The 24,401-nt window shown below is 55.5% G+C and overlaps 2 protein-coding genes across 4 annotated transcripts; one reads left to right on the top strand and one right to left on the bottom strand.

The window, feature by feature from the left end:
• The first annotated feature begins 1,854 nt into the window (after window positions 1-1,854).
• Window positions 1,855-12,257, top strand: ILVBL (ilvB acetolactate synthase like). 3 transcript variants are annotated; one of them, XM_007173464.3, is made up of 16 exons: window positions 1,855-2,360; window positions 2,888-3,032; window positions 4,305-4,506; window positions 4,629-4,756; window positions 4,842-4,980; window positions 5,069-5,180; window positions 7,952-8,051; window positions 8,186-8,283; window positions 8,393-8,529; window positions 9,513-9,647; window positions 10,697-10,811; window positions 10,901-11,070; window positions 11,147-11,217; window positions 11,300-11,371; window positions 11,548-11,653; window positions 11,783-12,257. In XM_007173464.3, the coding sequence occupies exons 2-16, from the start codon at window positions 2,898-2,900 to the stop codon at window positions 11,959-11,961; spliced, it is 1,899 nt and encodes a 632-aa protein (XP_007173526.1). In that variant the 5' UTR covers window positions 1,855-2,360; window positions 2,888-2,897; the 3' UTR covers window positions 11,962-12,257. The 3 variants fall into 3 exon arrangements, with proteins under 3 accessions (XP_007173526.1, XP_007173525.1, XP_007173524.1); XM_007173463.3 differs by lacking the exon at window positions 1,855-2,360 and adding an exon at window positions 2,369-2,599; XM_007173462.3 differs by lacking the exon at window positions 1,855-2,360 and adding an exon at window positions 2,369-2,599 and having other exon boundaries at window positions 2,868-3,032.
• A 7-nt stretch (window positions 12,258-12,264) lies between these two features.
• Window positions 12,265-19,158, bottom strand: SYDE1 (synapse defective Rho GTPase homolog 1). The gene is made up of 8 exons (XM_007173465.2): window positions 18,978-19,158; window positions 17,083-17,424; window positions 16,337-16,981; window positions 15,945-16,159; window positions 15,166-15,292; window positions 14,792-14,952; window positions 13,967-14,192; window positions 12,265-13,665 (listed from the first exon to the last, which is right to left on the bottom strand). Exons 1-8 carry the CDS (start codon window positions 19,063-19,065, stop codon window positions 13,262-13,264), a joined length of 2,208 nt encoding a protein of 735 aa, XP_007173527.2. The 5' UTR covers window positions 19,066-19,158; the 3' UTR covers window positions 12,265-13,261.
• Window positions 19,159-24,401: the final 5,243 nt, after the last annotated feature.

The raw sequence follows: 24,401 nt of genomic DNA, 5'->3' as shown, positions 1-24,401 counted from the left end.
TTTTTTTTTTTTAGCAATTTAGCTTAATTTTTTTTGAGCCTGTGGGTAGAGAATGCTTTTCCCCTTAAGTTTTTTTTTTCGGTCACGTCACGCAGCTTGTGGGATCTTAGTTCCCTGACCAGGGATTGAACCTGGGCCCTCGGCAGTGAAAGCACAGAGTCCTAACCACTGGACCGCCAGGGAACTCCCTCCCCCACCCAAGTTCTATTGGGATATAATTGACATATGATATTGTATAAGTTTAAGTTATACAACATAATGATTTATTATTTGTATTTATTGTGAAATGATCACCACAATGTTTAGTTAACATTCAGCACTTTACATGGTTATAAACTGTTTTTCTTGTGATAAGAACCTTTAAGATCTACTCTCTTAGCAACTTTCAAATATACAATACAGTATTGTTAACTGTAGTTACTACGTTGTACCTTACATACCCAGGACTTACTCATCTCATAACTAGAAGTTTGTACCTTTTGACTACCTTCATCCATTTCCTCTACCCCTCATCCCCTGCCTCTGACAACCACCAACTGGTTCTCTGAGCAAAATTGTTTGAGATTCATCCAAGTTATTGTGTTACCATATTTTGTTCTTTTATTGCTGAGCAGTGTTCTACGGTATGGGTGGACCACGGTTTGTGTAACCACCTAATGAGGGGCATTTTGGTTTCTCCAGTTTTTGGCTATTACATATAAAGCCACTATGAACAATCATGTGCAGGTTTTGTGTGACTTAGGTTATTCAAAACCCCTTCTGGTTTTCCAACTCACTTAGAATAAAATTCAACATAAGCACAGTGGTATCTGGATGGGCCCCCAAAACTACACCCTGTGATAGGCATGAGGGAGCCATGTGGTTGAAGCACAGGGCCCATTCTTGAATTGCTTCCAGTCTGGAGGCCCAGGCAGCACTGCTTGAGTTCACAGTCTGCCTCTATCACTTACAAGCTGTGCAACCTTGGGTAAGTTCCTTAACCTCCCTGTGCTTCAGTTTCAGCATCTATAAAATGGGGATATTGCTAATACACCTCCCTTCCAGGGCTGTTGTGAGGATTAAATGAGTTCATATGTCAAAAGGGCATGGAACAGTGCTTGCACATAGTAAGTGCTTGACATAAGATAATCACTATTTCATTATTGGCTCTGGAAGTTTAATTGGGCCCAGAAGGCCCTTCTAGGACATTTGCATTTTATCCTGTTAATATTGGCAAGGAGAGTGGGGTTGAGCTGGTAGGTGAGAGACAGTGGGGAGAGGGACTGGTTTGGAGACTGCTGGAATAATCCAGAGCAGCTCTTATAGAGAGGCGGGTAAGAGCCTGTTTGGAGTGGATTCAAGAAGAATAGGAGAAGAGGTCACGGAGACAGTAAGTATAGATGGATTTTGCTAAAAAGAGGAGCAAATGGACAGTCACAAGTGGAGAATGTGGGGCCATCGGAGGGTTTTTTTTTTTTTACTGGGTGAAATGAAAACCTAGGAATGATTCAATATAAAATAAAATTAACGATGGGGTGGAATCCTTGGAGGGAAATCCCAGAAGTTGACAAGGGATGGAAGTCAGTCTTGGAGGGAAGTAGGGCGCTCGGGACCAGAATTAATCCCCCTGTACTGATGGGGAGATCATTTTCCAGATGCCAGACGGCTGCAACGTGGTGAAGCGCTTGTTGGAACCGGGGACCACTCAGAAGGCCCATTCCCCTGCACCGGAAGCAGAAAAACTCCAAGCGTCCGGGGAAGTGGGCAAGGCTTACAAGGGTAGGGGCAACAGCGGAGGCGGGGATAGGGGAGAGGGGGCGGGCCTCTGCCTTCGCAGAATTGCGGTGGGATGGGAGGCAGGGCCTGGAGCTAGAGCGAGGAGCAGGGTTTGTTTGGGGTGAGGTTCCCGGATGGTGGACACTGGGCAGGGGTCCGAAATCGTCCATGCTCGGCCAACGTGAAGGGGCGTACAGCACGCCTGGTGTGGAAAGCGGGCTGGGCTCGGAAGGCCCGGAACGTCCGGGCCTGCAACTCTGGGCCAACGGAAGGCCGAGGAAAGTGGATCGCGCCAAACTCCCGGCTACTGGAAGCCGCAGAGGGGCGTGGCCTCTTGTAAAAAAAAAGCGTGAGGCCTGCAGTGCGAGCCAATGGGAAGCGAGGGAGGGCGGAGCCTGTGCAAGGGGCGACCAGTAGAGACAGGGCTCTTATAGGAGGTGCCCTGGAGCTGAGCGCACGCGCGTCGGGCCGGACTATAGGGCGCACGGGATCCAAGTGGGCAAAAGGGGCAAGGCGACAGCTGTCCGGCCCAGCCTGTTCAAGCCGCGCGCCTGTTCACGTGACACGAAGGGAGCGGAATTCCTCTGGAGTCAGCGCCATTTCCTGTAGGTGAAGGTTAAAATGCCCCGGGGAGAAGCATCCCGGTGCAACCTGACCTCGACTCGAGGCCTGGGGTCGGGGGACACGCTCGGGCCCGGGCGCTCGCTAGGGGTCTGGCTTGTGGAGAGGGTCGTGCACGCTAACTTGGGGGCGTAGACGTGGGGTGGGCTCACCACTAGGGCTGAGATTCGGGTCCTAGATGTCAAAGAGAGGCGGGACTTCCCGCCGATCCTTTGAGAAGCAGGTAAGTGGGAAAACAGCTATCTTGAGGCTTTGTCGCCGCATTGACCTGTGGTGAGCTCGTTTAGGTGGTTGTGGTGACGTAAGGGGGGTGGGCTGGCGTTGTAAGAGGCGTGGCCAGGTCCCTGAGAGGTTTGGCCTGGCCCGGAGCCTGGGGGTGTAAGGGGCGTGGCCGGGCAGAAACTCGTGCCAAGGGGCGTGGCCCGGGATCTGGGCTGGGAGAGGGGGCGTGCCTTCTTCTGGATAATTTAATTGTCGCGCCCATGTCCTAGCCCTGCCCTTTCTCCCTTAGGTGCCATCTCATGGAGACGCCCGTGGCTGCCGCCCCTGCTGGGGACTTCTTCCCTTCTTTCCTGCTCCTGGGTTTCGCGACGCTAGTGGCCGCCTTGCTGGGCGCCGCTCACCGCCTGGGGCTCTTCTACCAGTTGATGCACAAGGTTCAGGGGAAATACAAGGGCGACGGGCCGGGGGCAGCCAAAGGAATGGACTTCCACCGTTCTTTCCAGCTAACCCATTTTATAGGCGGGGAGAGTGAGGTCCAGTTAATCCAGAGGGACTGGTCGGGAGATTCTTAACAGGATCCTGTCGCTATTGCCGAGCTGCTTACGGGTCCCTGGACTTTGCCTCTAGGAAGAGGTCACAGGGAGGCTATACCTGCCTGGGCACTCAACCCCCCGCCCACCTCCTTCCTCAGGGGCCTCGAGCCCTTTTCACGGAGCAGTGCTCCCTAACACGATGGGGTCAGAGTGCTGAGAGCAGGCACCAGAGGACGTGGCCGGCTGTGACACTTTTGCGACAGTTGCTGTCTGCTGAGCTCAATGCTTTAGAGGGATTTTCCCACGTACTCAATACATTCCAGAATAGATACTCTTGTTTCTGTCTTCATTTTCCACAAGAAGAAACCGAGGCTCAGAGAGGTTGTGTGATAGCTTGTGTTAGGAGACCTGTTTGGGGAAGAGCTGACCCCACAGACCTTGCTCTGAACTACTTGGCTTCTCTCTCAGAAATTTACCCCTTCCCCAGACCCTCTGCCTAGTCTTTCCTCTCCTAGCCTGGAGCACCCTTGACCCCTCCCCAGTCCTTCCTCTCCTAACCAGCAGCAACTTGAGAATTTGTGGAGATTTAAGGCAAAGGCCTCTGGTGCGCGTTGCTGCGCAGCAGCACTGTCTGTGCCAGCAGGCTGCTCCCGTATCAGGCACGTGGGGGCTGGCAGCCTGTTAACTGGGCCCAGTGAGTAGGAGGGAGTCTGGTAGGCTGGAGTCAGCAGTCACGTTACGAGGCCCTGATACTGGAGAGCAGGCCGTTCTGGAGTCCCAGCAGATGGCCCCTGGCCAGACTCCCTTGGGTTCTGTGGATCCACCTTCCCTAACTTCTCTTCCTGCTTGCTCCACCATCCCTGAGGCGGGCAGTGTTACAGAGTGGGGTGCTTTAAGAGCATTGGTTCTATGGGACTTTGATTCTTGCTCAGGAGTCTTGATCTCTGTAGTTGTAAAAGGATATAACGTCAGGAGGATCTGATAAGATGATATGTCCTACTCTGAGCCAGGTGTATAGTGTAATATGTGCCTAAGCAACACCAAGCTTCCCCTGCCCTCCGACCCTGCCCCTGCCCTCCTTCCTGGGGGAGGGGGATTGCCCCTCTTCCCACCTGCCCTGGTGCCCGTGCCCTGGTCCTTGACAATCTCGCTTCTCCCCCTTTTCGGGCCCAGGTGGACAAGGCGAGCATCCGGCATGGTGGGGAGAATGTGGCAGCCGTGCTGAGGGCCCATGGCGTGCGGTTCCTTTTCACGCTGGTCGGCGGGCATATTTCCCCACTGCTGGTGGCCTGTGAGAAGCTGGGCATCCGCGTGGTGGACACCCGCCATGAAGTCACAGCCGTCTTTGCTGCTGATGCTGTGGCCCGCCTGACCGGTGAGGGCAGAGTGGAGAGGGCTAGGGGCTGGTGAGACTGGGATGTCTTTGAGGGGCAGGGTTTTTTGATGGGGGGGGTGGCCAGGAGGGTGGACACAGCTGTGACAGGGTTTGTATTGCAGGGACAGTGGGCGTGGCGGCAGTGACAGCGGGCCCCGGCCTCACCAACACAGTGACTGCGGTGAAGAATGCCCAGATAGCCCAGTCCCCCGTCCTGCTTCTGGGTGGGGCTGCCAGCACCCTGCTGCAGGTACCCTTTTCATGAGGGGTGGCAGGGGCCCCAGGGAGCCTGGAAGTTCTCATGTGTTGACTCCCTGGACTCCTGTCTCCACCAGAACCGGGGCGCACTCCAGGCTATTGATCAGATGTCCCTGTTCCGGCCACTCTGCAAGTTTTGTGCTTCTGTGCAGAGGGTGCGGGAGATCATCCCCACCCTGAGGGCCGCGATGGCTGCTGCTCAGTCGGGCACCCCAGGTGCGGGGCGGGGGCTGGGCAGTGGTCAGGCCCTAGGGCCTGGGGGCTGGAAGACACAGCAGACGCAGCGTTCTCCCTGTTCATGTAGGCCCGGTGTTCGTGGAACTGCCTATTGATGTGCTGTACCCCTACTTCATGGTTCAGAAGGAGATGGTGTCAGCTAAGCCACCCAAGGGCCTCGTGGGTCAAGGGGTCTCCTGGTAAGTAGCCCAACTCCTACCGTACCCTCCCCTATCCGCTGGCTTCTCCTGCACCCTCCTGCTAGCACCCATCTCTCCTTTGACTCATTCATTGATTTGCACATCAGTTGAGAGGAGCCAGCCGTGGGAAGAGCATTCCAGGTAGAGGAAATAGAATATGCACATGTCCTGAGGCAGGAATGAAGTTGGTGGGTTGGGAAAGCAAAGTGGCCCACGTGGTGGCAGCAGGTGAGCAAAGGGGAGAGGGGCAGAGACTGAGCTCAGAGCAGCCAGCAGGAGCCACTTGGCATACCTGGGGCTTTGTTTTTAATTTGAGATCCATTGAGAAGCACTGCAGGGCCTTAAGCATTGGCACGAGATACCCTGGTTTGGGTTTTTATTATGTTCCCTCTGGCTATTGCTGGAGTGTGGACTTTGGGGTCAGGTGGAAGCTGGGAAGCCAGGGAGGAGATGTGGCGGTCACTGGGATGAGAGATGATGGTGGTCTGGAATCTGGGTGGTAGTTGTGGGATACATCTGGATGGATCACATAGGAGTGCCTGGACCTCCAGCAGGCCAGGATAAGGGAACAATGGGTCCCTATGGGCCCATGACATGGGCACAGCTCACTCTGGGGCCACTATGGGACTTTTGAGTGGTGAGTGGCCAGGATGTTGGAGAGAGCAGGGCAGTGGGGCTGGCCTGGGACAAGCTTGAAGGTTTTCCTGGAAGAGCTACAAGTTACAAGGGGGAATTTCTTTCTGTTGATGGGATAAAAAGGGGCACAGCCCTAGCAGAGGTACATGAAAAGGATCCATTTTTGGTCACCACTGAGGTGGGCCTGGCTGAAAGAGGGTGCAGAAAGGAGAATCAATTTTCCTCCTCCTCCTCCTCCTCCTCCTTCTCCTCTTTGCCCTCTGTCCCTTCCATTTGCCTGTCCTTGCCCCTCTGCCTTCCACTCCCCCTCCAAATATTTAGCGAGTGCTGCTATATGCTAGGTACCTGGATGGGCATGAACAGGACAGACAGGTCCCTGCACATGGGCGTGTGAGAAGCACCTCGTGGGCCAGCTCAAGGAGCAGCAGGTTTACTCACATGTCTTTTGTAACAACCCTTTGAGTTAAGACTCAGAGGTATTATTATGCCCATTTCATAGATTAGGTAACTGAGACCCAAGGCAGTTGAATGACTTGCATGAAGTTGTCCAGTTTGTTAATGGCGCACTAGGATTCAGCCCGGAGAAACCTTCAATGCTTTATCCACAGAGCTATGTTCCATCTATAATGAGTGAAATGAAAGTCCAGAGAGATGGGTTCGAATCCCAGGACTGCCATTAACTAGCTGTGTTAACCTTGAACAAATGATTAAACCTTTTGTTTTTTTCCAGTTTTATTGAGATATAATTGACATACAGCACTGTGTAAGTTTAAGGGTTACAGCATAATGATTTGACTTACATATATTGTGATTAAATATATGACGTCAGCTTCCTCATCTGTAAGATGGACCAACGTTGCCTTTTCTCTCTAGACTAAGATTCTGTGACGAATAAAATGAGATTATTTTGATAGCGTAAAGCGTATGCTGAAGTATAAAGGAATTAACCATTATTATCTTAAATAAGAATAGGGCTGGGCTTCCCTGGTGGCGCAGTGGTTGAGAGTCTGCCTGCCAGTGCAGGGGACACGGGTTTGAGCCCTGGTCTGGGAAGATCCCACATGCCGCGGAGTGACTGGGCCCGTGAGCCACAACTACTGAGCCTGCGCGTCTGGAGCCTGTGCTCCACAACAAGAGAGGCCGCGATGGTGAGAGGCCCGCGCGCCGTGATGAAGAGTGGCCCCCGCTCGCCGCAACTAGGGAAAGCCCTAGCACAGAAACGAAGACCCAACACAGCCTTAAATAAATTAAAAAAAAAAAAAAAAAAAAAAAGAATAGGGCTGAGTCCAATGTCATACCAAGCGTAAGGCAAGGTGTCTCCCAACCTTCCTCCAGCATGATTAGGGAACTAGCCCCCTGCAAGGCTGGCTTGTGCCTTGCCTTTTCTTTCCATGTTAGGGTTCCCCATGGTTCCATCCTTGGTCTCTTCTCATTTTCTGCGATCTTTACTCCTCCTCGAAAGAGAAACAGAAGCTTCAGGCTCTGACTAATTCTAGCCAGCTGATGCCCACATGTGTATTTTTGGCTGGATTGGGTGTCCTTGAGGGCAGGGCTGAGCAGGATTTATCTTTGTGTCTCCAGGGCACTGCACAGGGCCTCATGGAAAGTCAGGGCCCTGTGACCCAATGAGTAAGGAGACATCAGAAGCCAGAGAAAGGCAAGGGTACGGACGATTGTTAACAACTCCAATTAATTGAGTGTTTTGCAATGTGCTTTATATCCCGAGTGGATAGATCACTGAACCTTGGGAGAGATGTTCCCTTTTACATTTTACAGAGGAGGAAGCTCAAAAAAGTTGAGTCACTCACCCACAGTCACACAGGAAGCAGCAGAGCCAGAACTCAAGCCCACCTCTGTCTGACCCCGCAGCCATGGCCCCTGATTCTGGCACTCCACGCCGGTGGCACTTGTTTTTGAGGGTCTGTGTCAGGTTGGGGTGGTCACCAGAACCTTCTGAAGGGAAACAGGCCACTGGACACTCAGCCACTGGGGTCTGTCTGTCCCTGGGCTGTTGCTTTTGTACCTCTGTTCCTGTCCTACTGCCTTCCTGGTCCCTTTCCCGGCCCTTCTCCTCCTTCAGCTTCTGGAACCCTGGTATGGTTCCTGGTCACTGACTCTTCTTCTCCCCTTCGCAGGTACTTAGAGAATTACCTGGCCAACCTCTTTGCAGGAGCCTGGGAGCCTCAGCCTGAGGGGCCCCTGCCTCTGGACATCCCTCAGGCTTCCCCTCAGCAGGTGAATTGCCTCTGTGCCCTGGCCAGGGACCCCCACCTGCTGTGTGGCTTCTCTGTGAACCAGTACTGGGGCTGTGATCTTGGGGGCTGACGGTGACTCAGGGTTGGCTATTTGAGCCCCACCTCTTGCCCCAGGTTCAGCGCTGTGTTGAGATCCTGAGCCGGGCCAAAAGGCCCCTTGTGCTGCTTGGGAGCCAGGCCCTGTTGCCTCCGACACCCTCAGACAAACTTCGGTGAGAAGCCTCAGGCTTGCCCTTACTGTCACATCCCTGGTCCCCTGGGGCCCTGTGAGGAGGGGCAGGCCCTTGGCCACGCTCACGTCTATTCTGCCTGGACCCCTAGGGTTGCTGTGGAGACCCTGGGTGTCCCCTGCTTCCTGGGTGGGATGGCGCGGGGGCTGCTGGGCCGGAGCCACCCCCTTCACATCCGGCAGAACCGCAGCGCCGCCCTGAAGAAGGCAGATGTTGTCGTCCTGGCAGGTGGGCCGCATCCTCCCACCCTCCCTTTCCATTCCCTCCCACTCGGCACCTCCCTAATCGTGTAACCCTGCCCCTCCTAGTCAGGTACTGGCTGGCACCCCACTCTCATAATCACCCACCCTCCTACCTCTCACCACCCCCCTTCCCCTGGACCTGAAATTCAGGTAAACTCTCGCCAGGTTGCAGTTGTGTCCTGTGACCCAGCTTTACACAAAGATAGCGGGCACCTGTGGTACTTTGTGTACAGCATTTGCATTTGTATGCATTATACAGCCTTTACACAGCACGTACACCTACAGCATATATATTTTTACATAAAGCGCTTGAAACCTGCCAGAGACATAATAGTTGTATCAGTTAGCTATTGTTTTATAATAACCACCCTAAACTCAGTGGCTTAAAATGCACTTACCATTTCTCAAGACCCACCTGGGGTTAGGTGGTAGTTTTTGTCATTTTGGTAGGGCTCATTCCTGAGTCTGCACTCAGAGAGGCGGGAAGGCAGCTGTGCTGATCCAGGCTGGGCTGGCTTGTAACTTGGGGGTTGGTTGTCTGCAGGCTGGGCTAGCTTGGCCTCAGCTGGGGTAACTGAGTTCTTTCACTCTCCCCTACCTCCTCCTCCATGTTTCTCATCATCCAGCAGGCTAGCCTGGGCTTGTTCACTTGGTGGATGTTGAGAAACATGCAGGGCTTGGGGAGCAAGGTTATTTGAGAGAGAGAGAGTGGAAGCTGCAGGGCTTCTGGAGGTCTGGCCTCAGGAACGCATGCCATCACTTCTCTCACATTCTATGGGCCAAAGCATGTCCTGAGGCCAGCCCAGGTTCATGGGGTGGGGAGCTGCAAAGTCTCATTGCAGGTGACACTGGTACAGGGAGAGGTGAAGACCTTTATGCATTCAGTCTACTATGGTGGATTAAGTAAGGTAGCGGGCACTCCCCAGGATGCTGGCCCTTTGTCCACCGAGACTCTGTCCCCTACCCCAGGAACGGTGTGTGACTTCCGTCTGTCCTATGGCCGTGTCCTCAGCCGCAGCAGCAAGATCATCATTGTCAACCGTAACCGGAAAGAGATGTTGATGAACTCAGACATGTTCTGGAAGCCCCAGGTGGCTGTGCAAGGTGAGCCCCTAGCAGCCCCCACACATATGTGTTCTTTCCGGTCCCTCTCCTCCTGGCCTCTGCTGCAGCTGGCTTGAGCTGGGTGCTGGTGACCAAGGCCCGGACCATGCCCCAGGGGGCCCCGAGTCGGCCAGAGACGCATATTTGGTCCTTAGACTGATGGGGTGCTTCTGGATGAACTAATGGTAGGGTGTGCACCAGAGGGAAGGCCTGGGAATGTGCGTGTGATCACTACCCGTCTGTACTCTCCCATGTCGCCTGCTGCCCTTAGGACCTGCCCCGAGGTCTCTCTTGTCCTGTCGTGGCTCCTTCACCCCTGTTCAGTCCTCTTCCATGGCCTTTCCATGCCCTGCTTTGCCCATCGTTCCAAGGACGTTGACTCTACCCTGCGGTGCAGGCGAGAGGGAACTTGTGTCAAGCAGAGAAGTGGCACCGTTTGCATTCATGTTTGGGAAGATCCACTGTAGCAGCTGGTGGGCAGCGAGTTGGAGGGGACTGGGTGGAGGCAAGGGGGCTGTTAGGGCCAGGACAGAAACGATGAGGCCTGGAGTGGGGATGGAGAGGGAGGAGAAACTCAACTTCTCTGAGCCTCTGTGTGATCATTTCTAAAATGGTGATGGTGAAAAGTACATCATCACTGGCTTGTTTATTTGTTCACTGTACAAGCACTCTGCATGCCTGGGTTGTAGAGATGTGCTTGGAGGATGGAGGTGTTTTTAGTGACGTGTTTCAGAGGCAGAATTGACAGGACTGCATGATCTGGGGTGTGATGGGGAGGCAGGAGACAGAGGCTGATGTGAGTTTCTAACCCACTTTGTGCTCCCTAAGCCTAGTTTCTTTGGCCTTGCTCTCCCTCACACCCCTGTTGCCCTAACTTGGTTCCGGCAGGCTCTGGGGTGTGTTTCACCCATTTTGTGCTAGAACCCCACTGGCCTGCTTCTTTGCCTCCTGCGCAGATGCCTGTTCGCTTCCTGCTGTCTTTGGGCCTCTGGTGCTTGAAGGGCAGGAGGAGGCCATCTCCCTGCAGCTGTACCCTCTTCCTTCCCCAGGAGACGTGGGCTCCTTCGTGGTGAAGCTGGCGCAGGGCCTTCAGGGCCAGACATGGGCCTCAGACTGGGCAGAGGAGCTTCGGCAGGCTGACCGACAGAAGGAGCAGACCTTTCGGTGGGGGCTGGGTAGAGTGGACTTGGGGGGTTGCAGGTTCCCGGGGGGCCATGCCGCTGGCTCTGCTGACCTGCATTGCTCCATCACAGGGAGAAGGCGTCGATGCCTGTAGCTGAGCACCTTAACCCGGTGCGGGTACTGCAGCTGGTGGAGGAAACTCTGCCCGACAACTCCATTCTGGTGGTCGATGGTGGGGACTTCGTGGGTACAGCCGCCCACCTGGTGCAGCCCCGTGGCCCCCTGCGCTGGCTCGATCCTGGTAAGGGCGGGCCTATGCCTGGGGCAGCTTGCACCCTCGGGGCCCCTTCACACCCACCCACTCTTGGTTCTTCTAGGGGCCTTCGGTACTCTGGGGGTTGGTGCAGGATTTGCACTTGGTGCCAAACTGTGTCAGCCAGAGGCCGAGGTGAGTCAGAGCGTGCTGGGGGCAGGAGGCTTGCTGCTTTCTGGGCCGTAAGCCACCCAAACCATCCTTGGTACCCCCTCAGGTCTGGTGCTTGTTTGGGGATGGAGCCTTTGGCTACAGCCTCATCGAATTTGACACCTTCGTCAGACACAAGGTGACCGGGTGACCAAGGGAAGCTCATAGCTTGGGGTTCTGGGAGATGTCATCAGGGGTGGGGTGGGCTGGGGAGGGAGCTGCTTGGCTGGCAGGGGTCCTGTCCCTGTCTTTGACCTGTGGCTGGCCAAGCCCTGGGACTGAAGGCTGTGGCCTGGCCTCATCCTCTCCCTGCAGATCCCAGTGATGGCTTTGATAGGGAATGATGCTGGCTGGACCCAGATTTCCCGGGAGCAGGTGCCCTGTCTGGGCAGCAATGTGGCCTGTGGCTTGGCTTACACTGGTGAGGGGCCTGGACTGGGTGGGAAGGGGGAAGGCTGTTTCAGGCCCAGCTGAATGTATGTTCCTCTCCCGGGCTAGCTGCATGGTAGGCTGGGTTCTGCCATCATTCTGACTTGATCTCCCCTTTTAGGTTATCACAAGGCGGCCATGGGACTGGGGGCCCAGGGCTTGCTACTTTCACGAGAGAGTGAGGATCAGGTGGTCAAGGTGCTGCATGAAGCCCAGCAGCAGTGCCAAGGTGGCCACCCCGTTGTGGTCAACATCCTCATCGGGAGGACGGACTTCCGAGATGGCTCCATTGCCGTGTAGGGCCTCATGGGTCAGTGCCCTTGGCTCTCTTCCCACCCCTGGACTGTGCCAGGCTGGTTTGTGCCAGGCTGGTTTCTCATCCTTGCTTGCCCTGGGCCTATCCCATGAGGCCCAGTGACCCTAAAAGCCTCCCTGAGGACAGGGAGGGGCTGGAGGGGTCCGAGCTCAGAGAGGCTCCTGGGCAGCACTGGAGAGCCCTTGGGCCTTTTTCTTTGTGGGCTCAACTGTGTCCTTTCTCCCCTTCTCTCTTACACATTGAATAAACCACCTCTGGTCCACGTGGGCCCAAGTACTCATCCCAGAACCTGTGCATACTGATTTATTGTCCACAAAGATGGAAGTGAGGGAAAGAGGGAGGAGACAGGAGGGGACCCTACTCTCCCACTGGAACTCTGGGGCTCACTGAGGCACCATTACTGGGGATTTCAGGGTGCCTGGGCACTGCAAACTCTTTCCCTGCTCTGTGGTCCCTGAAAGAGCCCCACATGCCTGCTCTAGACATGTCCATGCACACTAGTCCTCACACACAGACACACACGCACGGAGGCAATAAATATGTTCCGTACCAAAGTGCCCCCAGCCTGACACTTCAGGTGGGGCCCCTCCGAAAGGGAGGTCTTATAAGTGCTCAATTTCTTCAGGAATGGGGAGGAAGAATTGGGGAGGGAAGGGCCATACTCTGCTATCTACTTTTGCTGGTTTGAGGCAATCATGGGGTTTTCCTTGGAAAAGAGGGTGGGGAAACCAGCTGTTTTCTTATAAGCCTCAGGCTGCCCCTATCCAGCCAGAGCCCAGGATAGGGGCTTTCCCCCCACCCTGCCTCAAACAGTACCTCATGATAGTCCTTGGGCCCGCCGAGGGAGAAGCAGAGTGCAGTGCTCAAAGCTAATACTGATTTGGTTGGCAGCAGCAAGAGGACTGACTTGGGGGGTGTCTCACCATCCCAGGGTGATGCTCACAGTAACTGGCGTTTCCCTGGCTAAGGGGAAGCAAGAGGCCAGCCAGCACTGCAAGCAGAACTGCCTTTTGGCAGCCGGGGAGAAGCCCTTGGTACTCAGAAAAGATAGCCACAATAGCTGGTCCCGAAAATTCCCAATCCCCGGCCTTCGCAACCGGTGCCCAAATGTTGAGCACTGGAAACGAGGAATGATTCTCAGCAATGGGTTGGCTGGTCACTAGGCAACTCCCCAGGAACCAGGAGCTAGGCCTGAGCTACAGGTCTGGTCCCCGTAGGTCGTTAGGGCACCGCCTTAGCAACCAGGAGCCCGGCCTTAGTAATCGGGGTCCGGCCCCGCCCGGCTCACAGACACACGTTGATCTGCTTGGAGAGCTCTCTCTCCAGGTCCATGATGAGGGCATCAAAGTCTTTGAGGTTCAGGTGCGGGTTGAAGGGAGCCTCGAAGTCGTCTTCGAAGTCGGTGGCGACCGTCGGCTCGCCAGCCTCTTCGTCCTCGTCTTCGCTGTCGCTGCCCGTCACGTGGTCGTAGTCCGGCCCGGATAGGAAGTCCCGCCCACAAGGCAGGAAGTCCCGCCCGCAAACGCTCCAGTCACCGGCGTAGCGGTTGCTCGGGGGACTCTCGGGGCCGCCCCGGCCGCGGGGCCGAGTCACCACTTCGGGGCTCGCTAGCGGCAAGTGCAGCGGCGGCTGTCGTTTGGGCCGCAGGTAAGGGACGAGCTCCGGAGCCTCGGGGGGCCTGCGTGGATCTGCAGAGGGAGAGGGAGGGCTTGGATGATGTCACGCCCAGCGGTGGCAACTAGACCTCTGATTGGCTGCTTAGGTAGCTAGGCCCCTGATTGGCCGGTCGAAAGGCAAGGCCTTCGACCGGATCAGGATTTCACTGGCTGAGCTAGAACTGGTTGCTGAGGCAACCAGGTACCAGCTTACTCGGACTAGGGGGCGTGGCTTGCCTGAAGCCCGAGACTCTAATTGGCCACTGGAGAAAGCATCGTAGCGGCGGCCTGGCTACGATCGGCGGCGCGGGGGCTGGGGCGAGGGCCAGCTCACCTGGCCAGGCTTGCAGCAGGTAGTGCAGCACCTCGATGTGGCGCTTGAAGTCCACTGCATTCGAGAGGCCAGGGCCAGAGCTGCGGATGCGGGGCCTGGCGGGTGCCTGGCGCGCCGGCAGCAGCACAGGACCGAAGCAAACGGCCAGGTTCTGCGGAGTCATGCGGTTGTGGGCGTGGAAGGAGGAGACAAGGCGCAGGTGGTCCAGGAGAAGCGTCAGTGTAGCCTGAGCGGAGAGGGTAGGGAGAGCATGAGGTGGGCAAAGCCGGTCCCCTGTCTCACCTGAGGGAGACTAAGGCGGTTCAGAATGGGGAAACTGAGGTTCAAGGTCTCATAGCTGGGTGATGACCCAGCTAAGACTTAACCATTAGGTATTAGTATTATGATCCCATTTTGCTGGAGGGGAGACTGAAGCGAAAGGTAACTTAACTTTGAAATGGCAGAACTTGGGCTTGAGCCTACTCCTCTGTGTGTTAGGCAGGGCTGGTATTAATCCCATTTTATAGATGAGGATACTGAGGCACAGAGAGGGTCGGGACTTTTCCAGGATACCACAGCCAGGAACTTCCCTTATGGTAGGTTGACACACCTGTGTTCAGAGTCTGTATTTTTGATACATCCTGCCTGTGAAACCTTAAGTAACTCACTCAACTGCTCTGGGCTTTGGCTTCCATATCTATAAAGTGGGGATACTAATAGCACCTATTTTCTAGAATTGTAACAATGCCACATATTCATGGCCATCACAGGCCCAGGCATGGGTGAAACATTCTGCTGATGTCAGCCCACTCCCTGTCTCGCCTGCTCCCACCAGGCCCAACTCACCCTTTCCACATCTGGCAGGCAGCTGAGGAGCCCACGGGTGCCCTCAGTGCTGGAAGGAGCCCTGCTTGGGGGCTCTCGGGCCATGGCCTCCAACACCACCTGATAGAGGGGCTGGGTGATGAGCGGGGTAGGCAACTCCCGAAGATAATCCTTGAGGATGCCTGTGGATACAGGGCCCACTCTGATCAGGGCACTGCTGGTTTCTGAGGCTGGAGATTCAGCTGGGGCTGGGAGCAGGGGAACAGGAGGAGGATAGGTACAGGAAGATGAAAACAAGGCCGACAGAAGGGGTGAGGTCCCAGAGGGACCACAGGGACTGCCTTGAGGTGAGGGTTGAATGGGGAGCAGGCAGGAGAGAGAAGGGGCATGCTGACCAGTGATGACATTGATATCGGGGTACAGGTCCTCGGAGAGGCAGACAGCTGCACTGTCCCGCTCAAAGGCATCTCGAAGCTCTTTCTTCACGGCTGCTGAGCCGCACAGACGGTACAGCCCCACTACCTGGGGGTAGGAGCAGAGAGATGTCCTCTTGTCAGGGCCACAGACTGATCAGGGCCCTGTGGGTGAGGGCCAGAGGCCTAGATCACAGTGGCAATGGGCTGAGAGGTTGGGGGCTGGCTGTAGTTTCACTGGCTGCTTTCCTGCTCCTCTGACACCTGTCATGGGGGATCCCACCTGGCTGCCTGGACAGCCTGGCCCTGTAGACCCTCTGGATCACTTGTCCTGGCACCCACCTCCTTTGACTCAGGAAACTCTGACTCATTTTCAGCTTACTTGTCACCTCCTCTGGAAAGCCTTCCCTGACTACCCCAACCAGTGGCTCAGGTCCTGCTTTAAGCTCTCCCAGTTTCTTTGCTCTTATCCCAGCCACAGTTTTACATATGTGATTTATTAGAGTCATGTCTTTTCCCCCATCAGACTCTGAGCTCCAGAAGGGCTGGGATCCTATGTCACTAAATGAACAGATGACCCATGAATTCTGGGCTAGGTGCTAGGGTCTGGAGGGAGCGGGTGCGCCTGCCCTTGTCTAGGCTGGGATTGGAGCCAGGAGTTCCCCAGGTGGGGTAGGGGGAAGCCTGGCCTCCATACCCTGGGTGTTCTGGGGAGTCGTTCTGAGGTCTGGGGGCTAGCTAGGGTGGGGTGAGGGACTTACCCGTAGCCCTCGGCGCTCGATCTGCCCAACACACTTCTGGATGATGAGGGGCACCTGGCCCGGGGACTGCTCCCGCTCCACGAGCAGTGGCAGGGGCAGCCCGAAGACTCGGGGCTCAGCTGTGCCTGGTGCTTCCTGTTGCTCCGACAGGGTCAGCTTGGCATACAGCAGCCCTTGGGGCTCCAGGCGCACAGCCAGCTGCTGGGCCTCGCACCCTGAAGACACAAGGGGACCTCCTGAGTCGAGTCTGCCCCACAGGCTCCTGGGCCCTGGCCCCTACTCCAACCCACGTCCCATCCTGGGCTTAGCTCCCTGGGCACTCTGGAGGAAGGAGGGAGCCCTGAGCTGAATCCTGTGCCCTACACCTCTTCCCCTGCAGCCATGCATCCTACCTCGGAAAACCGTGGGCAGCAGCACGGTACCCTGGGCGCAGGGCCGGTGCCGCCGAACGCCGGGGTCCCACGCCAGCACCAGGGCCCGCAGCAGCCGCGCGGCCTCGAGTTCCAGGTGGAAGGTGTGGTCCAGCCGCAGGAAGTCTGGCCCCCCACGCAGCGGCCCCGTTCGGGCCCGGGCCACCCCATCCACCTGCAGCAGGCAGCAGAGGTCTCGCGGAGTGGCCCCAGGTGCCGGTCGCAGCCCCCCCAGCCCGTACAGGTGCAGGCTGAGGCGGCCCCAGAGTGCAGTGGGGGGCGTCCTGGCCGATGGGCCCACCTCATAGGGGCGGAAGGCGGTGGGCGACGGGGGCCCCGCTGGGCGCTCAGGAGAGTCGCCATCGCTGAGGTAACCGGCCCTCAGGCCCCGTGCGCCCTCAGACACTGCCGCCCGCCCCGGGGTCCCCACGCTGCTGTCCAGGTGGTAACGGCTGATGACGGACCCCGCGGGGGCGGCTCGCTCACGCTCTCGGCCAGCCCGGGTGCTCCGCAGACTCAGGCGGCGCCGCAGCTCAGGCAGCTTCTTCATCTTCATTGAGAGGCGCCTGGCCGGGCCTGGGGACTTGGTGCGGGAGGCTTTGTTTGGGGGACTGGCGGGGGCTGCGCCTATGGGGAGAGCAGACCTCAGGGTCCAGAAATCTGGGCTCGGGATCGGGGTGAGGCTTGTAGTCATCTTGGGGGTCCCGGGGTGTAAGGCTTGTGCTCACCTGGGGAGGCCAGGCTCTCCGGCTCAGCTGAGCCTGGCTGTGGGCCTGGGAGCTCAGGTGCCGAGAGTCTGGGGTCCTCCTCAGGGATGGGGTTGTACCAGATCTCACCAGCAGGCTCCCTACTGCCAGCTGCCCCGGGCCCCAAGGTGGCCTCATCTGGTGGCTTGGCCCCGCCCAGCACCCATCGGCGGCTGCTGGGCTCCAGGCTCTGCAGGTAGGCACCCCGAGCCGGGCTCCGAGATGCCTCGGGGCTGGGGGGCCCCTCTGCTCCAGCCTGGGGTCCTTCCGGGGCCTGGGGTTCTGGTTCTGGAGGACTGGGCTCCGGGCGCTGGGCTGGGCGGCCTGGCAGAGAGCAAGGGGTGTGAGACTCAGCCTCCCACTGCTCCCAGAGCAGTCCCGGCCCAGGGCTCTTCCCCCAGCAGGAGAATGCACTCAGCACTGACACTCCATACATTCATTCGGAATGGGTGGCTGCAGGCCAGCAGTCTCATCTGTTACCAGCTTATGGCCTCTTCCCCAACCTCCCTGGCCCTGGTATCCCAAACAGGACTCTGTCCCTCTGCTCTCCAGCCTCAGAGGTCCCGTGGGGTTTCTTTGGGCCTGGGCCCTGCATTCCCCACTCTACTTCCCTACACCTCTCGTTAACTCTGCATGGAGCCCTGCCCTTGTCCCTCCTCACTGGGTGGCTTTGGGAAAGTCACTTTCCATCTCTGAGCCTCCGTGTCCTCCTGTGAAATGTGGGGATTTGATGCCGCCCTTCAGGGAGGCTTCGGAGAGCTCAACATGGAGAGCATAGGCACTCATATCTTGGTCAAGCACATAGCCCACAGTGGACGCTGCCTAGCTTGCTTGGAAGACAGGAGCAGGCATGACTGAGTGAGTGCCTGCTGGGTTCTCCCATACCTGCAGCATGTCACTCCCCACCTCCGTGCCTGTCTTCCAAACCCGCTGCCACCGTCTCTCAGCCCAGGACTGACCCCCACGGTCAATGCCTTGGGACCTCCCCCTCCTGCTCCATCCTCCTCTCTCTGACATCCCGGGCTGTTTCCTGTGTGTGTTTGTGCGTGGGCACCCCTGTCCCTTCTCTCTGCTGTGGGAACCTTGGGAATCTTTGGGAAGGGCTGGGGAGAGGTCAGATCCATGGAGTCTTCTGCCCTCCTTCCTTTAACTCCTTCCTTTCCGGGACTTCCTGTCCCACGCAGCTCTGATTTCTTTAAGGTCCTGCCCATTTCTTTAAGGACTCCCTCCTCTGGTCACTTCAGATTTCCACTCCCCAGGACTCTCTCTCTGGGTTCATTTAGTAGCATAGTCCACAGAGCTGTTAAGTCACTTCACTGGCACTGGGTAAATGACCCAACTGCTCCGTGCCTCAGTTTCCCCATCTGTATAAAGGGGACAGTTTCTTGGGGCTGCCTAAGGTTGGGTGTAGCTGCAGTCACTGGTTAATAGGTGAGAGGGGGTGGGGGGTAGCCACCATGATTGATGCACCGCCTCTCTCCCTCTGCAGGAGTACGCCCCCATCTCCCATCCCAGGTCTCTAGGGCTCAGGGTGTCCCCTGCCCGGCCTGAATAAGCCCCAGTTTCTAGGCCTCCCAGCTCCTCCTCCCCTGCACTCTCAAGGCGCTCTGCCTCGGCCCCATTTCCTGTCAGGGGCGAGGCCCCCTCCCGGGCCTCCCAAGGAGCCGCAGCGCTGGCATCCCTGGCCAGGCGCACATAACGGTCCGCGCCCCCTCTCCCCCCAGCCCGTTACTTTCAGGACCTTTGCGTGCCCCGGCCCCCAACCCCGGCCCGCAGGGGGCTCCGCAGGGCTTCCCCTGTCCCTCCTTGGGGCCCCGGGACCCGCTTCCAGGACGGGTGGGGTTCGGCGCCCCTTCTTCCCCACCTCCCCCTCTCACCGCGCTCCTTCGCGTCCGACTTTTTCCGGGGAAGTTTCTCCCGGCCCCGAAGGCGGGAGAAGGTTTTCCTGAGTAGCGGCTCGGCCATGCTGGGGCCCGGGCCGGGCGGAGTGCGCGCCCCGGGCTCCGGCCGCGCCGCCCCCCGCCCTCCCCGCCCCGCCCGGGCCTCCCCGCCCGCCCCCCGCCCCGCGCCCCGCGCCAGCAGGAAGCGCATTCCGGGAATGCTTGGCCCAAACTTTTTTTTTTTTTTCCCCTTCCCGCGGCCTGAGCGAGTGATGCTGGGAGATGTAGTCAGTCGCCCGGGCCGGGAGCGGGAGGGAACGGGGGCTCTGTGCTACCTTCCTGGGCTCCAGCTCTGAATATCTTGGCGCAGTCGCGGGCCCTAGTCTTTCCTCTTATCCACCCTCCATTGGTGATCGCATACAGAAAGTTCTCTGGGGTTTACTTCCAAAATGCATCCTGAACAAATCCCTTCTCTTTGCTCCCATCCACTGCTCCAGCCTGGTGCAAGCCCTGGCACCACTCGTTTTGATGACAACCCCTGTTCCTTAGTTTCCCGGATGCCACTCTGGTGCTTCCCTCCTCCACCCAGTTCTCCACTCCCCTTTCCCTCCAGTTCCAGTTACTACTGCTCTTTAACAAACCATCCCAAACAGCCGTTTCATGATGCTCACAGATGCTGTGGGTCAGGAATTGGGGCAGGGCAGAGCTGACATTGATTGTTTCTACTCCTCAGTTGGAAGGACTTAGAGGCTTAGGGGTGACTCAACAAATGAGGGGCCAGAATCATCTGGAGGCATGTTCACTTGCAGTTGATGCCAGGTGTGGGCTGGGACCTCCACAGGGGCTGTGGACTAGGGCACCGCCACAGGCCTCTTGGTGTGAACTGGGTTCCTCCTATCAGGTCAGTAGTCAGGGTAGTTGGGATTCTTACATAGCCACCCAGGGCTTCAAAAATGAACAAGGCAGAAGCTACATTACCTTTCCTGATCCAGCTTGGAATGTCGCACTGTATTACTTCCGGCACCAGATTCGAGGGGAAGGAACATAGACTCCACCTCTGTCAATGGGTGGTGTGTCAAGGTGAACTTGTAACATTCTTTGTGCAAGCGAATGTGGGGTGGGAGATATTATTGTGGTCATTTTGGAAAATTTAACCTGCCTCACTCCTATATTCCATTCTCCATGCTGTGCCCAGAGTGGACTTAAAAACCTGAAATCAGATCATAGCACACCCCTGCTGAACAGTCTTCCCATAACTGCTCACCCTACCTAAAATAAAATCAGATTCCCACAAATAAAATCCAGCCACAACAAGACTTCTGGCCTCATATCCTTTGTTGTCCTCATGGCCCACCATGACCTCCGCTCCGATTCTCCTTCACATCAAACTGTTCTTGCCCCAGTCCCTTTGCATTTGCAGTTCCCTCTCCCTGGGAAACACTGGTTCATTTGAAGCTGCCTCTTTCTCATCCTTTAGGTCCAGTGGCACTTCCTTGGGAGGCCCTCCCCTCCCTGACCACCTACCACTGTCCAGTCATTATTACATCACTGTGTTTCATTTCTTCTAACACTTGCCATAGCTTGAACTTTATAGTTCAGTGATTTGTTCTAGTTTATCTGTCTCCTTGTTCAGACTGGGGCTGACCACGTAATACTTGTCTGTCTTATTCAGTGCTGAATGTTCAGGTGGGAGATCAGGTGCCAGGTGATGGAGGCCTGTACAGAGAAGGTTGTGTGTGTGTGGTGATAATATGTCTTGGTGTAGATCTCTGTGTTTATCCTACTTTGAGTTCATTGAGATTCTTGGATGTGTAGATTCATGTCTTTCATCAACGTTGGGAAATTTTGGGGCCATTATTTCTTCAACTATTCTTTCTGTCCCTTTCTCTTCTCTCCTTCTGGGATTCCTGTTATGCATATATTGGTATGGTTGATGGTGCCTCGCAGGTCTCAGGCTCTGTTAATTTTTCTTAAAAAATTTTAAAAATAAATTTATTTATTTTTGGCTGTATTGGGTCTTCATTGCTGCATGCGGGTTTTCTCTAGTTGTGGCGAGCAGGGGCTACTCTTTGTTGCGGCGCACGGACTTCTTGTTGCGGTGGCTTCTCTTGTTATGGAGCATAGGCTCTAGGCACGTGGGCTTCAGTAGTTGTGGCACACGGGCTCAGTAGCTGTGGCTCGTGGGCTCTAGAGTGCAAGCTCAGTAGTTGTGGCACACTGGCTTAGTTGCCCCGTGGCATGTGGGATCTTCCCGAACCAGGGCTCGAACCTGTGTCCCCTGCATTGGCAGGCAGATTCTTAACCACTGTGCCACCAGGGAAGTCCCTAATTTTTCTTGGATGTGTGTGTTTGGGAGGAGTCAGGTTGAGAGTGGAGTGCACACCATCAGATCCCTGCCCAGATGCCTTTGAGGCAACTGGCGACAGTGGAGAGAGAGGTCGGGGGTCAAGACAACACCTCTTCACAAGTTGAGGGGAAGGGCTGTAGGGCTAGTGTCCTTTGGGGTACTCTAACTCAGAGGAGCTGGAGACCAATGTAGGGGTGAGAGCAGCCCTTGGCCCCACCCATATCATGTCAGATGATTGAAGAACACTCACAGGTCACATCAATATTTGTTATTTTTTTGGTAAACCCTTTGACAGGGTTTCTATACTTTTCCTGTTGCATTTATTTGGCTACATGTAGCTCATTTAATTCACAGTTGGTAATCAGAAATTCTTGATAAGTGAGAACAAATGATCTACAAACTGTATACAATGATTATGAATGCTAAATTTCACACTTTGTGAAGTTTGTACAATTATTCATCTGAATTTTGCTAGTTGCTGTTTGGATTTTGGAGTGTGTGTGTATGTGTTTTCTTTCCTCCAAATATTCACATTGTTGGCTTATGTGCTATGCTTATGATGCTTGATGGATAAATCAGCCCCCAGCAGAAACAGGGATCTGTTGAAATTCAGGCAGGGGGGTAGGTCAGGTTTGAGTGGAGCTCTACACCTCTGTGGCAGACAATGGAAGTTGGTGGATAAGTACCCTAGCTTCCTCACCCTTTGTATGGGGTGACTAAGGTGTGTTTTCCAAACTGATTCTCAGAGGTCCCCATGGGATTGAGTTCCAGCTGCCCACAGTGGAAACTTGCATATCAATGCACTCTTTACTGATTCCCTTCCCTTCCCTGTCTCACTTCTCCACCTCCCTTTCAGCATTTCCTAGATCACTTTCCAAATAAACTGCTTGCCCTTGAATCCTTATCTCAGGATCAGCTTCTGGGAGACACCAAATGAAGACATTCTCTCTAGGCCTCAGTTTCCTCATCCATCCAAAGGGAAGAAAAACTCCCCCTATTATCAAGGTTATGGGAATAGGAGGTGTTGGGAATGAGGCATGTGTCTGTGGGCTAATTCCCCTATCTGCTACCTCTCTGGGGGTCCTCCGTTCCTGGGAAACGGAAGATGGAGCTGGTTATGGGGCGTTTCCTCCACCTCCTGTTGTCATTCCAGTTGTCGCCACATTGGAGGCTCACATGCATCTGTCATCTTTCAGGATGAGGCAATTGCTGCAGCCTGCACAGTCCTTCTTGGCGGGGAGTCAGTCCTCAGAGGCACCAGGGAAGAGGTGGCTTCCCAGAGATGTCCACTGTGGTGGCATTGAGGAACTAGAGGGACAGAGGGTGGTTGAGTTACCATTAGGCATCTTCCTGAGGCAGGATACGGTATCACCTGGGAGGCAGTCAGAGGGGCAGCATATCTTGGCCAGAGCCTCCCAATGGCCCTTGGAAAAGCCCTGCCAGGCAGCTGTGGAGCTGAAGCTGAGGTACAGCAGGGCCCCCTGTTGCACATGCAGTACCTCCCTTTTATTAGCTCTGCTGGACTTTCTTGCTGGCAAGGCCTCTGTGCAGGCCCTGGCACACATTTGGCAATTAGCTACCTGCAGCCATTTCAAGAGCTGCCCTAGTGCCCAGCTTGCAGGGCCTGGGGGTGCTAGTGTGGCCACCAGGGCCTCCCAGATGCTGGTTGTCCCAGAGGTAAGGAGGCAACCTGGAAAAGAGTGGTCGATCAAATGGGGACAAGAAGCCTGGGTTGGGCAGGGCCAGGCAGAGACCCCGTGTCATTCTTTAGCTCCTCCCTCCTCCCTCCCAGGTCTTGGGCTCTCCTGCACATTCCAAAGAAAGGTCTGGCCCTTGACTGGCTCCTGGGAGGTAGCCTGTAAGCCTCTGGAGTATCCTACCTGGTAAGAATCTCTTTGTATACCTGGGGGCCATGCCAGTTAATTCATGCTAACAGTGCGATTTATAGTGGGGGCCTTGGGCCACACTGTATCAGTTTAACCTCTGGAGGGGCCAGAGACTAACTAAGATGAGCCATGTAGGTGGTCAGCCATGTCTATGTGGCTGTTATGGGCTGAATTGTGTGCCCCTTCCAATTCATATGTTGAAGTCTTAACCCCCCAGTACTTTAGACTGTGACTGTATTTGAAGATAGAGTCTTTTTAAAAATTAAAAAAAATTTTTGGCTGCATTGGGTCTTTGTTGCTGCACACGGGCTTTCTCTAGTTGCAGTGAGCAGGGGCTACTCTTTGTTGCGGTGTGCGGGCTTCTCATTGTGGTGGCTTCTCTTGTTGCAGAGCGCAGGTTCTAGGCGTGTGGGCTTCAGTAGTTGCAGCACACGGGCTTCAGTAGTTGTGTCTCGCGGGCTCTAGAGCTCAGGCTCAGTAGTTGTGGCACATGGGCTTTGTTGCTCCATGGCATGTGGGATCTTCCCAGACCAGGGATTGAACCCATGTACCCTGCATTGGCAGGCGGATTCTTAACCACTTCACCACCAGGGAAGTCCCAGAGATAGAGTCTTTAAACATGTGATTAAATAAAAATGAAGTCTTTACTCTAATCCAATATGACTGCCATCCTAAGAAGAAGAAATTTGGACACAGACATGTGTGCACACAGAGGGAATATGATGGGAAGAGACAGGGGGAAGATGGCCATCTACAAGCCAAGGAGAGAGGCCTCAGAGGAACCAACCCTGATGACACCTGGATCTTGGACTTCCAGCCTCCAGAACTGTGAGAAAATAAATTTCTGTTGTTAAAGCCACCTAGTCTGTGGTGTGTTGTTATGGCAGCCCTAGGAAACTAAAACAGTGGCCAATCCCCAGTGGAAATCCTGGGCAGCAAGACTCAAGGGAGCTACCCTGGTTGGTAGTACACCATGTGTGTTGTCACACATTATTGCTGGGAGAATTAAGCACTGTCCACGTGATACCACAGGGAGGGGACAACTGGAAGCTTGTGCCTGGTCTCTCTTGGACCCTGCCCCATGTGCCTTTTACCTTTGCTGATTTTAATCTGTATCCTTTCCCTGTAATAAACCATGAATATAACAACTTTGCTGAGTTCTGTGAGTCCTTCTAGTGAATCGAACCT

The sequence above is a fragment of the Balaenoptera acutorostrata genome, chromosome 2, assembly GCF_949987535.1.
Source record: "Balaenoptera acutorostrata chromosome 2, mBalAcu1.1, whole genome shotgun sequence".
Taxonomy (NCBI): domain Eukaryota; kingdom Metazoa; phylum Chordata; class Mammalia; order Artiodactyla; family Balaenopteridae; genus Balaenoptera; species Balaenoptera acutorostrata.
Note: the sequence above shows the minus strand (reverse complement) of the source record. Positions and strands in the feature narration are given on the sequence as shown.